This window comes from Otolemur garnettii, unplaced genomic scaffold, assembly GCF_000181295.1.
Source record: "Otolemur garnettii isolate 467f Iridium unplaced genomic scaffold, OtoGar3 scaffold00001, whole genome shotgun sequence".
Lineage (NCBI taxonomy): Eukaryota > Metazoa > Chordata > Mammalia > Primates > Galagidae > Otolemur > Otolemur garnettii.
The window spans coordinates 57955663-57971824 of record NW_003852396.1 but is presented as its reverse complement, the minus strand read 5'-3'; the positions used below and the strand labels follow the sequence as shown (position 1 = coordinate 57971824).

The window sequence follows — 16162 nt, the reverse complement described above, 5'->3', positions numbered from 1 at the left end:
AATTCATCTTCCTCAGATGCACCTTTATCGTTCTACCTGCATTGATTTCCTTCTTCCCATTGTAATTTAAAATACATTGTCTATTAATAGTTCGATATACCCTTTGAAGTTAATTGGACATTTCTGCCACTTTAATCATCTACTGACACCTTTCACTGTGCTCAGTGTTGCTTTTAGGTGAAGAGGTAACTGCAAATCTTCATGTAGCAGCTCTTTTGCCTATATTCACAGAATAAACTCCTTTTTACTAGTAGGTAACATTTCAAGGGGAATTTGACATGTTGTTGTTAATGACTGTTTGGGTTGTGTGCCTGAATTCACACATCCATGTCTAATATCATTTAGAGCTCACGGAGAGAAAACTCTTGTCACTTTCCTGTGACCTTAATTTAAAATGGCACCACTAAAATATCCTTCCCTTCAAATTTAGAACTGAAAAGAGGTAAGTTATCTTATATACTTGAATTTTAAAGAAGAAGTGATTCCTAAAAGTTGAGGAACCTTCAGTCTTGGTATGCTCTTCAGGGCTTCCTTTCCCCTAATTCTGATACACCTGGTTGTGGGGAGGAGGGTAGTAGCAGGTTGCAATAAACATCAACTGAAACAATGTCTCTGAAGGAGAGAGGAGGTCAGTCCTCAGGGAAGCCTGAAGGCATGTCACTTTGCTTTAAAGACAGTGAGATAGTGGTGGGGAGCTAATTGGCAAGAATCCCAGTGTTAGGGCTTCTCAGACAGATCGAGTTTTGCCCTTGGGGCAGGACTCTAGGTAGGGATGGAAAGGGAAAGCTGAAGAGAGGTGTTCACCACCCTCATTAGCATGCGGCAAGGCTATACTCATTCCCCTCCTCCTCCATCAACATCTTCTACCATGGGATGACATCATCCTGCACTTAAAAATTCAGAGTCTGTCTGTCACGTGAGTGGCCCTGGTATCCTTCTTCCCCAATTTCTATAGCAAAGGAGAGCCAAACAAAACAACCCCCCCCAAACAAACAATCGAAACCAAAAACATTCCTGAAACACAAGGCAGATGCCCCCAAATTACCTAGCGACCCAGATCTAGAAAGAGAACTGAGGAATTCTGATCCACATGTATCCTTCCCACTATAGCATAAGAAGTGAGCATTGTAAAATGTAGACGTCAGGCACACACACATTTGTTAAATTAAGGGATGGAAGTGTACCAAAATATAGGAACTAAAAGAAAAATAGTTTGAGTAAATGTACATTTTTTAAAAATGAATCAGGCTGACTTATCATCTGATGCGGCTGAGAAAACTCTAAGTTATTATGAAGCACGTCTATCATCTTTACGGATGGAGACCTGCGTGCAAGCTGCGTCTCACAGGGGCACGGCAGCCATACACCAGAAGGCAGTGAAAATAATTGCATACAAAAACGGGGATGGATATCATAATGGGAAGCTAATTGTGGCTGGAACATTCCCCCTGGTAAGTGGCTATCACTTAAATATCGCTTGCGTCCTCAGAGGTAATGATAATGGCAGTTCTTCTGACAAGAAAAAACAGTGGGATTGAGTGATAAATGTTCCTGGTCAGATTCACCAATTTAAGATGATGAGATCAAGATCTCTGCTTAGAGACATCTTATTTAATTGTATTTTTGTGGATACAGACTGAGGAAAATGAAAACCAGAGTGTGGTTCCTAGATTGGGTCCAGAGTGAAGACATATGTGTACAGGTGACCAGGTTTTCTTTATTCTCTTTAACAGAATGCTCTTTTCTGCCTTGCTTCCCGTGCCAGCTTCAAATTCTGTTATCAGAATAGTCTAAGAGATGCCACCTCATTTGTCACCTGGGGGCATCTGAGTAGTTGTTTGTTGAGAGTTGTTTCATTGTGAGTGGGAAAAGTGGGGTTGTGTTAGGAGTAACTACGCGGCCTATCTTGGGGGCCACTCCCCACCATCATAGGAAGAGAGGAGAGACCAAAAGGCCTGAAAGCAGCCTGTGCTCCCATTGTATGATGATTGTCTTGCCTACACATTCTGACCAATACCATTAACAGCATATTTCACAAGTGATGATGAATGGGACGTGGAGGTACCCTGCATGCTTCCTTGCAAACACATATATCCGTTCACTTACCTCTTTGGTTGAAAACAAATGGATTTTAAAAATTAAGATATTGTTGTTCAATGGCCTAAGCAAAGTATAGAAATTAGTGACTTCAAGATCCACAGCTGGCTTTTATGGTCTCAGGCAAGAATATTAATCTTTTATCCTATTTCCTATCTGCACAAAGGAGGTAATAATAACATGTCAGTTCTTGCTTTGATAGTTACCTATTCACTTATTTTAAAGCAGTTCATCAATATGAAGTATTACAATGATTTTATACCTTATAGAGCAGCAAAAGTGAAAGTGGATTTCTAAGTTGAACATTTCTTAGAAAATACTCAGAGGGTAAAATGTATTAACAAACAACAACTGCTGTGTTAATTTTTTGAAGCTAGGAATTTTTACTGCCGGACTAGACTAATGTTGCAAGATTAGGTAGGACAATCCAATATCAAAAATTTTCTCTAATCAAAGATCAAGATGGTAGTTATGCAGCTTTCTATCTTCTCAAATTAAAGGACTTTCTCAGAAATGCTGAACACTTCATGATTATTTCAAGTTCTATCACTATTTCCTGTCAGTTCCTTACAGCCTGTGTTATCTAGCTTCTTACAGAATGCACAGAAAAACTGGAGCTTGCCCGAGCAGCCTCTAAAGTGTATACCAAAGATGGAACTGCAATTTTTACCTTGCGTGATTTGGTTTTATGGGCTCTAGATGAATTCTTTATCCAGAGAGACTCTGAGGAACTAAAGAAAGACTCGGATCCTGTTGGCACAGAAGAATTAACTACTCAAAGTATGGACCCATTCTATAGGATTCAGCTGGTTCTATTTATGTTTGATCATGAAAAAGTTAAATGTGATTCCTTTTGTTGTTGTTGTTGTTGAGACAGGGTCTCACTTTGTCACCCTTAGTAGAGTGCGGATCGCATCATAGCTCCCAGCAACCTTAAACTCTTGGGCTCAAGGGATTCTTTTGCCTCAGCCTCCCGACTCTCAGGTTGTTTTACCATGTAGAATAATAAGAAAAAAGTTAAATTAATGTAAATTTTGATTTCAGCACTGAAACAATAAATAAATTGCATAGAATTAATAAAATGTATTTGACAGTTAAGCTATTTCATAGAACATGAGCATCTTTTCCTTTCAATTGACAACCCAAACCTACTGGAGACCACTTTAGAAACTGGGGTTAGATCAGTGCAAGTCCCTTCCTACTGTTAGTAGCGAAGGTGTCTTCTCTATACCTCTGTTCTCCAGCTTCCCTTCCCTGCCCGGGTCATGTCCACTTCTTCTATAAACTCCCAGAAGCTCCCGGCACTTGCCATCTATTGCAGCTTTTATCACCCTGCATTATAATGCACACCCTTCAGTAGCTTGGCAGGCAGAACAGAGGCCGGTAGACTGGAGAGACATTGCATAATAGTCACCTGTTTACATCTTTGTGTACCTCATTAGGCTATCTACAGCTTGCGGCCAGGGACCGTAGCCCAAACAACAATTTGCTTCAGAAGAGCAAATCATGCTACTAGTAGTTCAGTAGAGTTTTCTCAATGTGAGACTTTCCACGGTTGTTGTACTGAAAGAGTTTAGAGATTAATTACTTGAATTTTGGAAGCAGAGTATCAGGGTTCAAATCCCAGCCTTTTCACCTGATAGCTGAGTGATTTGGGGAAAGTTGTTTAACCACTGTATACCTCAACCTCTTCGTTTGTAAAATGGAGATACTAGTAGTCATTTACTTCATGAAGTTTTTATGAGGACCCAATGAACATAGGCAGGCATGCACACACACATGCGTACACACACACACACACACACACACACACACTCATAGTGAATATCATCTCAGTCTGTGCTGCTGTGACAGAATATAATAGACTGAGTAATTTGTAAAGGAAAAAAATATACTTCTCACAGTTCTGGAGGCTAGGACGTCCAGGATTAAAGTGCTAGTAGGTTCGGTCGTCTGGTGAAGGCTACAACCTTCACAGGGGAGGAATTCTGTGTCCTCCCATGGCAGAAGGCAGAAGGGCAGGAGAGCCCAACACTGTATGAAGTCTCTTTTATAAGGGCTTTAATCCCATTCACATGGAGAGGAGCCTCCATGACCTAATCGCCCCTTAAAAACCCCCTCTCCTAATATCATCACATTGGGCTTTAAGTTTTAACACTTGAATTTTGAAAGGGATACATTCAAACCAGACCAAATATATCTTTATGTCCATGTCTATATAGATGTATTCACTTGAATATAATGTATTCAATATCTATATTCATTTGGCTCTCATAAATATGAATTAAAACATATGTGTGTGTATGTATATGTGTGTGTGTATCTCGCTTAGTGCCTGGTGGATGTTTACTAAACTTTCAATGGATACTTACTGTTATGTGTAGGATATTATTTGTTTTGTTTTCTACTGGGTTTTAAGAAATCATTATGTGAACATTTAATGCCTAGCTGATCACAAAAAGCATATAGTTCTACCTTTATTCAGCATACAGAATAACTGAACTCCAGGTATTATAAGATTAAAATTTCGAACACTCTTCTTTAAAATTCTTATTTAAAATCTGGTTGGAAGTAATCTTATTTGTGCAGGACCATCAAAGCAAACCCTTTCGATTTCATCCCTTCCTCCTTATATTCTAGTGATCTGGAAATCAAGCAGGGCCATCAGCGGGCTGCCCCCTTTATGGAATTGTGTCCTGGTGCTGTGCTGTCAGTTGGCGTTGAGGAACTTTACAAATAGCTGTTATCAGTGTTCCACATGGTACTTCCTATGCAGGCAGTGGTGAAGAGCACAGGCTCTTGAGGCAGATGGCCTGGATTCAAATCCTGACTCTGCCACCACCTAGCTACATCACTAAACCTCAATTATCTTATCTGTAAAAGAGGAAGTGTAATAAGACCTACTTCCAAGTTTCTTTTTGAGAATCATGTGAAGCAATGTATATAAAGGTCTTGGTAAAATGTCCATCACACAGTGAGTTCTCAATATATATTAATTTCTATTGCAGGATATTATTAGCTATATCACAAACAATCCCTGTAGGAGGACCCTTAAAGGGATTTCTCTCATATCTCAGGATCAGGAAAAGTGCATCTCCTGAGGGGTTTATCTGTGTGGGCCAGAAGAAATGGGAAATTGCTTTGGCTACTAGGAAGCTCAGGACTCTGATTGTGCTTTATCTCTAGTAAATAAAAACAGAATGGTATTTATTTCTGTTGAATAATAAAAATAATATCTAGCATTTATTGGATACTTTCCAAAGTAAATAGGCCAAATGCTATTTCTTCTACATATTTCATTTTTTCTTTTACTCTTCCCAACAGCAGAATAAGATAGATATCATTATTCATTTAAAATATAAGGGCACGGAGGCACCTTATCCTCGGCTTTTAGTCTATCGCTGTACTCCTTTCGCTCTCACTTGCTGTCTTTAACTCTTTGTTTTTCTCGTTTTAGAGTACGTGTTTTGATAAGCCATGTCAAATTGCTTCCATTTCTAGGTGATGTGTAAATAAAAGAATTAAAACATATTTACAATCACATGAGTTTAAATTCTTGGGTTGCATATGAAGTTTCTGATCAAATTTATGTATTGATCTCTGGTTTTAGTAGTGGTTGTTTGAATCATGTTATGAATGAAGAATGAAATATTTTGAATAAACAAATTAATTCAGAAAGGCCATTTTCCCACCCCCAGAAAACCTGAGCATGGAAGTGAAAAACAAATTATTTCCAAAGCCTGCGACATCCGATAGTTTGGATGGTATTGATGAGTCTGTGCTCGCCCTCATCCTCAGAAATCCTATTGCCGTCTGGGTATCTTGTGGTGAACCATTTCTACCTCCAAAGGGTAAAGTTTTGTTTTTGATTTCTTTCAAACAAGTATATGAAGGGAGAGAGAAACAGATTTCATGTCACCATAAGAAAATGAATTAAATATGTAGAGTGTCACCAGAATAACATCGTATTTATACAAAGAACAGGAGGTCCATCAATTAATATGTGCACAAAGATAGCTATACTCCCATATTTGCACAATTGCCTGTTTTTTTCTTACTGGAATGGAGTACTCTGCATGGAAAAATGTCTAATTTAGTTGATAAAGAGATCCTTGGTCTATGAGACTGAGAATAATGGTATACATTAGAAAATAACAAATGAGTTTAATTCACACTGAGGACGACCTGTCTGCACATTTTCATTTTTAAGAATTGCACCCTTTAGGCAGTAGGTGGATGTTTAAAAAATGAATGGTTCCAAGCCAGGCTTTCATCACCTCCAAATAGTTTGTGGAAGTGGAAAATGAAATATGGCTATTGCATATGGTAAATCTATATAATAAAACAGCATTGTTCTTCTTTTCTCCCCTCTCTCTGTTCCATAAAGAAATGCCTTAAGCCTTGTCATCTTTCAAATGAGGTTTCTTCTAATGACCCTTACCTTTTAATTACTTGTTTCTAATTGAATCTATTTCTTGAAGCAGAAAGTTCTTTATAAATTATTGGTGTACATGATAAATTACTGTTGATAAAAGAATGTAAGATAAAATATCATGTATTTTTGTTACTCTAGCTTTGCAGGAAGCAGAAAAACTAGAGAGACAAAACTGGCTGAAGAAGGACAAAATTTTGGCTGATCTGGAGACCATGAAACACAAAATGAGACAATTAAAAGGTCAGTGTGAACTAGACCAAGCATCACTGTATGTAATGCAAAATGTAACCTCATATTGCTCATGGTTATTTTCGGTCATTAGGTACCGGGTGTTTAACCATTGAGTACTATATAAATATGGTGTTACTTAAATTAGCTGGGAAAAGTCTAAAACTTAATAATATATCTTTTTCATACTAATTTTACATGTGTGATTTTTATATTAAAATAAATGCCAGATGGCTTTGTACTTGTATATAATAAAAAAATTAGGAGGCTATCTAGGCCAGGTAACCCACCCTGTGGCTTTGATATTTTATGGGCTATTGAATTAGTTTTTAAACAAAAATTGTTATGCCTTTGGTATTCTGGGGAAGAAAGATTTTTGTTTTTGTTGTTGTTTTTAAATAATCTAAGTGAGGAAATACTAAAAATCTTTGTCAGTAACTTAAATGGCTTCCTTTTTATGCAGTGTAAGATATGCCGTTTATAGCCAAAGTGATCTATTGGTGTCATCTGTCCTCTTCTTCCACTCTCTTTGTCACAGAATCTTAGGTTCCTGACCTTATACTATTCCCACCACTTGAGATGCAAATGGTTCTTTGGGGAAAAACAGTATACTATGGACTTTAGTCTAGGACAGAACATGTTTCATGCTCTTGAATTACCACAGCAGGAATTTCATTCAGCTCCGGAGTATGTACACTGTTTGGAAGCAAAAACATAATGAATCGTGCTTCCATAAACAGCACAACTTGTCCTAAATGCACTAGACAGAACTCTGGTTTGAATGGCTATTATCCAGTTCTTACCAAAAAAAAAAAAAAAAAGGTTGTTGTCAGTGAAAAGCATCTATTATTCCTACCAACCTCTACTACTCCTGTGTACGAGGCATTTCCACTTGAACATCCCATGGACATGTCCAAAACTAAATCTACCACCCCGCACCAAATGCCTCCATTGCCTTCTCTAGTCATGGCTTCTACCACCATCTGGGTGTTCTGTCTCAGAAACCTGCAAGTCATTCTTGGCATCATCTTTTCCCTCACCTTTCTCAAGCAAATATTCAGTAAGTCTTGTTACTTTGAATACATCTAGCTAATCTCAAATGAATTCTAACCATCCCCATTGCCACTTTCCAAGTTCAAGTTGCCATCTTGACTGAGTGGAATGTTTTTTAGCTGGTCTCCCTGCTTCCAGTCTGGACAGTAGTTTTCCTTCTGTTTATAATGGTGACATTCTGGAGTTGAAGTGATTATGTGAAAATGCAAAGGTTTTATAGTACTTCAAACATAAAACTTTTTGAGTCTTATTATTATCTTTAGGATGAAATTGAAACTCTTTAATGAGCCTGTTCAAAAAAAATCAAACAACTTTTCCTATGCCTTCACACTATAACAGTCACCAACAGAGAGGCTTCTGTGACCTCTCTTGAAGTGTTTTGGGGGAAGTGTTTCTCCCCACCCCAAGGGAGCAATCAATTCTGCAAAGGATACTTGGTGTCCTCCCATTCAATTCTGATAGTGTCAGATCCTACAGGTTGGATGTTCAGTCCCCAAAACTACCCCATCCCAACACCAGTCACAAATCCAGGCCTCTGAAATTTTTGACTGACTGGCTTCAAGTTGGGGCTCCTACAACCCTCTCTTTATTAGTTTACGGGAAGCAGCTCACAGAAACCAAGGAAACACCTACATTTATCAGTTTATTATGAAATATACAGATGAAGAGATGCAGAGTGTGAGGTCTGGGGACAGGAGCGTGGAGCTTCCCGGCCTTCTCTGGCGTGCCACCCTCTAGGAACTGCCCGTGTTGGGCTAGCTCATGCTCTCCTACCCTAGTCCTCTTGGGTTGTCATGGAAGCTTCATGATGTCACCATTCCTTCCCCTGGATATGTGCCAGGTCCCTCTATGAAATGAGGATCTTATGACCCCACAATCAGAAAGGGGTTTGGGAGTGGGGAAGAAGGTTAGATCCTGCCTTGGGGCAGGTGAAAGGAAAGCAGGGGGAGGTCCGAGGGATCCTGTTTTCTGAGGCCTGACACACCCAGCATTATAACTAAAGACTGTAACAAAGGTTATGGGAGTTAGGAGCCAGGAACTGTGGGTGAAAATACACAGTGGCCCTTTATGATTTTGTTCTCTTTGAGTTCCGCTTTCTCCTTGCATACTGACCTCCATACATCTGATTTAGTCCATCAGATGTGCCACAGACTTTCTTAACTCTGACCTTCTGGTACAGTTCATTTTCCTCTGCTTGAAAGTTTTTCCTCTCCTCTCCTTTTGTTTGCTCCTATTTATTATCTGTTTTTTTTTTTTGTTTTTTTTTTTTAGATTACTTGTTACTTCCTCAACATTCCAAGCCAGGGATAATGTGGTTCACCACACCCTGACCATCCCCTCTGATAGTCCCCATCCCATTAGTATAATTACCCATTAGTATGACTATCTTTCCTATGTCAGATTATAAATTCAGTACTTTTCTAATTTGTTCTCTCAATAGTTGTAGAATGAATTAAAGAATGAGTGGAATTTCAACCATTAACTCTAGTGAGTTTCCTAAGCTCTATTCCTGTATCAAATTAAATCAATAGAAAGCAACATACTGAAAATAGCAACTGGCAGAGCTGAATTCAGATTTTATATCATGCCTTCAGCTTTTATTACAGTTAAATATTCAAAAGACATTTAAAGTTCATTTGGCATCATCTATAATATCGTTAAAAACAGTCTAATATTTGGCCAGTTGAAGTCCATTACAGAGGAATTTGTTGATGTAGTTACTCTCAGAATTTAGTGCTAGGATAAATCCTATCTCTACTGACAAACTGGTATGCTTTCTACTATTAAATATAAAATTGAAACATGCTTATAAAATACTTATTCTGAGGAAGAATTTTTTTTTCCTAGTTGTTGGGATTAGTAGGATAGGATAAGTGAGAATGTTTTAGTTTCTTTAAATGTAGTGCCTATAAGATATTTTTCTCCTAGAAGCTTGAGAACATGAGTGCTTTGCTATTCTTTCATGCTAAATACCTCTTTCCACACCCCTCCCTTACAGGGAGCTTCTTGAGGGTTTGAGGTATGGGAGGTATGATAGTTATTGAATCAACTAGTTTTTGTTTTTATAACCATTGGTAAATGCAACAACTGTTTACTAAGCATATTGTATGCACAAAACACTGTGCTAAGCTGATTTTATGTTTCATTTGTAAGCATGAACAATGCCAATCATAATACTAGTAACTACTTTGTTGGGCTTTTATAATTAAGTAAAAAATGCCAGATATTTACTACATGGTTAGCACATAATAACTATTCAATAAATATTGGTACACGTACATGGATTCTTGAGAAGGCAACCCATTTTCCTATTTGAGGTTATAAAACTGACACACAAAACTCAGAAGTGGCAGTATGACCTGAGTCACAAACAGAGGCAACACTGAAGCATTTCATTTAGTGTGGAAGCTAAATGAATCTGCAATCAAAAGTCCAAATTGGGTGGACTTATCTGCCAGACACAGATGATGCTGAACAAGGCTGGGCCTCCCAGTAAGGGAGGGGTGTGGAGAGAGCTATCTGGCCTGAAGGAATAGCAAAGCGCTTATGTTCTCAAGCTTCTAAGAGAAAAAAATGGTATGAAAGGGCCAAGAATCCTCAGCATATTTTTCTCAGTTTCTGATCAGGAAAATCATCTGCAGTATCAGTGGGGCTCCATTGACTTGAAATGAAACAATAGGAGTAGAGAAGAAGTATGCCCCATTAGTAATCAGTTATTATCATTATTAGCCTCTGATCTCCTGTAAAATAAAATAGAATGCATGAATAAATGCAATAATAAAATTAAAAAAATACTTTATTTGATATATTATTGCTTGGTTTCAATTTATGCTGCTCTTACTTACAGAAATAATAGTTTATTATAAAACCTTTTGTGATGATCTCTTTATGAACACTATAGTGCAAATGCGTTCATTTTCTCAGGACTGTTAAAAGCAAGTCGACAAAACCAAATAATACATAATTGCTTTGCCGTCCTGTTTTCTACATTCATTCCCCAGAACTCAACAGTATGATGCCGGGACAACTTACTGGAGAGTCAGTTACGGGAGAGGCTAATGCAATTAATTGTTGCTTCCTAAAATTTTTTCAATACAGCTTAATTGCAAGGTATTTCTGGCTTTCATGACAGGCATTACACACGCTAAACAGACGGTTCTCTAAACATGACATTCTCTGGGTATTTCTTAACGGGCACACCTTTCTGGAACCTCTTTATTTGAACAAAATTTTAGTGTTCAAAATGCACTGTAAGTAAAATATTTGTTGAAACATGATTTATAAAAATTTATGTGTCATAAGTTAATATTGTCTGCCCTCTATAAATAGAGCTGGATATAAACTATATTTACTATCAATCTGTGTCATCTATTTGTGAGGTACCAGTCTGGTCCTCTCCAAAACCTAATGCCATCGTCACTGTAACTCACTGACTGATTCAATTATGTTTTCTCCACATCTGTAAATTGCGTAGGAATCCTTATTAGGCACATGGAGTTCTGGTTTCTCGGAAAACTCACTGCTGCTATTTATTCGCGTTGCTGGATCTATTTGCATAAACCTGAGCTACAAGAGCATAAATGCTTTATCCTCTGCAAGTGTCAAATTATTTCCCAAGAGTTTTGTTTGTAGCCACAGTCTGAAAATTTGCACATTGAGAGTATATTGGCAACAAAATTGAGACTCAACTCCATTTTAGTAGCGTTATTCTTTTTTCCACATAGTAGCGTTATCCTTTTTTCCACGTAAATGTTACTGTCTTAGGGAGGCCTTCTCTGAGGCCTTGGACTAAGTCAGTAACTTCTGTTAGAAGCTGTTATACACCCTGCACTTCCCTGGGCTGCGTCATTGCGATCATCTATTGGTGTAACATTTCCTTGCTGCTGCCTTACCCTCCAAACTTGAGCAAAGCCTCACCCTCAAATGCGTTTGCGGTTGCACTATCCAGCACAATGCCTGATCCATAGTTATTACTCAAGATAGGTTTCTAGAAAGAATATGAGAAAGTATTCCTATTACTTAAGAAATTTAGAGATCAGTATGAAATTCAGTGCTAAGCATATCTTCGACACAGAAAGAAATTTTTATAAGTGTGACTTTCAAAACCTCTTTTATAACGGTTTTATGTAATCTGGTTGAAAGAATGTATAAATTGGAATTACCACACATTAAATTATGCCTTTGATTCTTTAGAATACAGTGTTCTAATAAATATTTTCTCTTACTGCAGTTTCTTAACAGCATAGAGGGCACAGCAGAGGTGTCAGAAACTAATCGTGCTCACAGGGTATTATTAGATAGAAAAAAAAAAAGGCTCCTGTCTCCTGGGTTAATATTATTTTAGAAATACTTAATCCCTGGATGCTAAGCTAATTGTGGGGGAAAGGCTTATTATTAGTGAAGAGAACAAAACATATGTTCCAGGACTGGAAGAGATGATAGGAACTATATAAGGTCACGAATTCTATTTGACTAAATTACTGCTGAACCATGTCGTGGATGTGAGGCTGGGGCCAGTGTGAAAGTCAGCACATTATCTCTCTTTGCCATCAGTAGAGTGAGTATCCTGGCTATTACAGCTTCAAGTTCCCATGTGAAGAGGTATTGTTAGATACTATTACCTTAGGCATCGTTGCTTTTATGATATATTTAGTATTTTAGCCTATGTTCCTAGGTGGAATGATTTATGCATAGAAAGCCAAGCCAATTTATTTGAAATCTGAAAGCCTATCATGAGCAATAAAACTTCTTGAGGCTTGTTTCCTCAGGGAGGCGAGTAGCAGCATGTCAGCCGGCCACCATGGTCCCCACCAAGAGCCCTGTACAGCCGGTGGTGGTTGAAGGAGGCTGGACCAAGCAGACTCAAGAGGAAATTAAACTCATGGAACTTATAAGTCATACAGAGGTATGTTCTTTAGGATTGTAGACATTAACGACTTTGCCTCTTTTATACGCATTTAAAAGTACAACATTGAATTTTAAAATCATGCTATTAATATATTCTCAGCATCTGAGCAGTTATAACCATATAAGCATATGCCAAGCATTGAGTGGCATTTGGAGAGTAGCTGTCTAAAAGACGGCCAGCTCATATGAAAGTCTGTTTTGTTTGAGTGGAGACCAGAAATTATGACCTTAGCAAAGAGGAGAAAAAGGCCCAGTGGATACGTACAAAGGTAATTGTAATAAGTGTAGTCACGTTGAGCCTTATGGCTTTATTGTTCATTACTCCTAAGGGCATGTCTTAATATGTAAAAAGACCAAGGAGCAAAATACTAATTGCGGTGGAGACATTCAGAAGTGAAAAATGTAAGAAGTGGTTTCAGTCCAATCGGTTCATCAGTCAGGATTGCCAGATATAAAAAAGTTGAAATGGTAAAGGTCAGCTGTTGAGAGAAGACTGGGGAAAGAAACCAGGGAGAAACTTTTTGCTTTGAGAAGTTTTCCATCAAAATGATATACTTCTATTTAATAGGGTTTCTCAAATTTGCGGAATGTGTTCAGTCTCCATCTTAGACATGTTCCTGAGTCAACGTTACTAGAAAAAAGAAATTGACATTGCCGGAAATATGACTTCTTGCCAAGCTAGGAAGGATAAATCGCTGACCAGGGAATGAATGCAAAGCATTGAACTAGGACAGGCTTAAAGTCGGATAAAATGCAGCCTGGCAGGAATCTGGCCAAGTATAAGAGTGGCTGCTGGATTTTAAAAGGCAGCAAGTAAGGACGTAAACAAGGTTCCGTGGATACTCCCTTATGTGCTTCTTGGTTAAAGGAAATGATGTTGTGCTTCTAATCAAAAACTCATTTGTTAGCTGCAGAGAAATCTCTAAGTAGGAGAAACACCACTCAGAAGTCCAGAAGCGCATCTCCCTTCATTTCTTTACATTACAAGTAGAAGTTCAGTTCTTTGCCAAAATGAGTGCTTCATTACTGTTATTACACTAATGATTGTTATTGCCTTCTGGGTCTCACTGATGCAGGACAACTTACTGGAGAGTCAGAGACAAGAGAGGCTAATGCAATTAATCGTTGCTTCCTAAAATTTTTTCAATCCAGTTTAATTGCAAGGCATTTCTGGCTTTTATCACATGCGTTGCAGACGTTAAACAGAGGGTTCTCTAAACATGACATTCTCTGGGTATTTCTTAACAGGCACACCTTTCTGAAGTTCAAGAACGGCAATCCAAAAGGAATTCTCCAGTGGCGTCTGCAGTCAAGCAGAGTAGGCTGTATCAGCAACCCGACACAAAACGAGTGTGGATTTACCTAAATGGTGGCCGACCCAAAGACGGCACTTATGCCTGGGGCAGAACTATTGCAGAGGTAAATCTAGTATGAAAAGGGTGTTCAAATCCCAGCTGTAACATTCCTGCATTGTCAGGTCAGACAAATTACTTTCCTTCACTGAACTTTATTTCCTCATCCATAAAATGGGAATCGTACTACCCCCATAGGGTTGATCTGAGAATTAAATGAGCTTAGACGTGTGAACATGTGAAGTCCAATGCTGTCTAACATACGTAGGAATCTGAATACAATACTTGGCTAGCAAAGGACAATGCCAATTAAACCCACTCCAGCCAAAGATTAAAATCTAAAATATAAAATAATTCCCTCATCTATTTAAAATCCAGTTCACAAAAGAGTGATTTTTCTCACCCATCATATGGCACACATTCAGAAAATGACAGTGCTCAGCAGAGAAAGCCTGTCATATTCCTACCACCACAGCCTTAGCGTGGGCAGAATTCCTACTTCCCAAAGTTAAAACATTGACTAAGGAAAAGATGAGTAGCCATTCATTTATTGTTTGTAATTTAAGGTATATAATTCCAAAATTTGACATTCTGTCCTAGTCTTTAAATGAAACTTTGGGGCACATATTAACTAAATTCTGAGATTTCTTTTTAAGTCCCATCTGTTGCAGTCATATCGTAAATAGTAGATTTTATTTTATTTTGTGAAATTTTTCATGACTTTTTCTAGGGAAAGAGAAATTCACATAAAAGTAAGATGTTACTGAGGGGTAGTGGCAAGATAAGATGAAATAGATGGCCTGGAGAAGTTCATGGAAGCTGGGGAGAGGACCTGGAGTAGAGGGGGTGTCCCAGATGAGTTCTGCCCCTAAAGATTTGTCCAGTTTCAAAGTGTAAGGGAGACCACGTCTGTTTGATAGGGAGTTTTAATAAGAATGGTGACGGCAGTTGCATCTCAGAAGTTGACAACCAATTTGCTATACTTGAGAAATGAAAGCTAAAAATGCAGAACGTGTATTCTCAAAACTAGGAATCCAAGGAAAGGACCTTTATACACCTGGGGGTAAGAATGAAAAGAAATTTTTTAAAAAGGAGGTGAAAGCTTTTGCAATAGAGAATTTCCTAGAAAAAGCACCGTAACAAAGTTGAAATGCTTTTTTCCCTGCTGATTTCTTAAAAAATCACAGAGTTCATGTTGTAGGTGCTAGTCTTAGATGCACTTAATTGCACTTATTGTGGCAACTAGGACTGATAGAATAGTGAGAGAATATGAAATGACTAACAGGCAAAGTGTACGGCAGGGACAATGGGAAAAGACAGCCTATCAGATTCAGGATAGCAAAAAACTTACAATAATTTTTACAAGGCTTACATATATCAGTATCTATTCAGTGAAAGACTTTGACTTATGTGACTTTCAGTATAGCATATCAAAGGCATTCCATAACTATTATTCTGCGATCATATAATTTTTATGAACTTTAATAAGAAGGGCACTGCGCTAGATGTTGCATAGTATTATTCTAATTCACGCCTGTGAAAATATTTTTAGAAACTAAATAGTGCTATATAAGTGACAGATTAACATGAATAGTAGTCATAGCAGTCCAAGGAACAAAGTAACATATGGTCTGAGCTCTCATTAAATTAATATTTCAAATTGACAAAAGCCTTTAAAAATATACGCAAGGTTTACTTGGCATGTGGAAATGGGCACTTCTCATACCGATGAAAGTACAACTCTTTGGAGGAAAATTTGACTGCACAAATTATAAGTAAATGTGCTTGTAGAACTTTATCCCAAGGGTGTTTTCATGAGCTTATGCAAATGCTGTTTGTTCAGAATGTTTATCACAGGGGTATTTAAAACAGAAGTAGATTAGAAATAATTTAAATATGGAATGGGTTAAATGAATTATAGCACATAGGATGGAATAATTCAATTAATAGCACCTTTTAGAAAGACTAATGACAAGAAAGATGTTTAAGATATACTAAGTGAAAGAGGCATAATACAAGCCACGTGGAACTAAAGTCCACACGCACGCATGCATACCTATAGAAGAAAGACTGGAAGGTTTTTACTGTC

At 37.9% G+C, this 16162-nt stretch overlaps 1 protein-coding gene across 1 annotated transcript in view; it reads left to right on the top strand.

The window, feature by feature from the left end:
• The window catches only part of LOC100953497, a 250344-nt gene that overhangs the window by 223331 nt on the left and 10851 nt on the right, over nt 1-16162 (top strand). Inside the window, exons 23-28 of the mRNA XM_023510042.1 lie at nt 1248-1451; nt 2685-2877; nt 5796-5948; nt 6671-6772; nt 12583-12719; nt 13970-14140. Coding sequence (XP_023365810.1) covers nt 1248-1451; nt 2685-2877; nt 5796-5948; nt 6671-6772; nt 12583-12719; nt 13970-14140 — 960 coding nt within the window. The remainder of the gene's footprint in view (nt 1-1247; nt 1452-2684; nt 2878-5795; nt 5949-6670; nt 6773-12582; nt 12720-13969; nt 14141-16162) is intronic.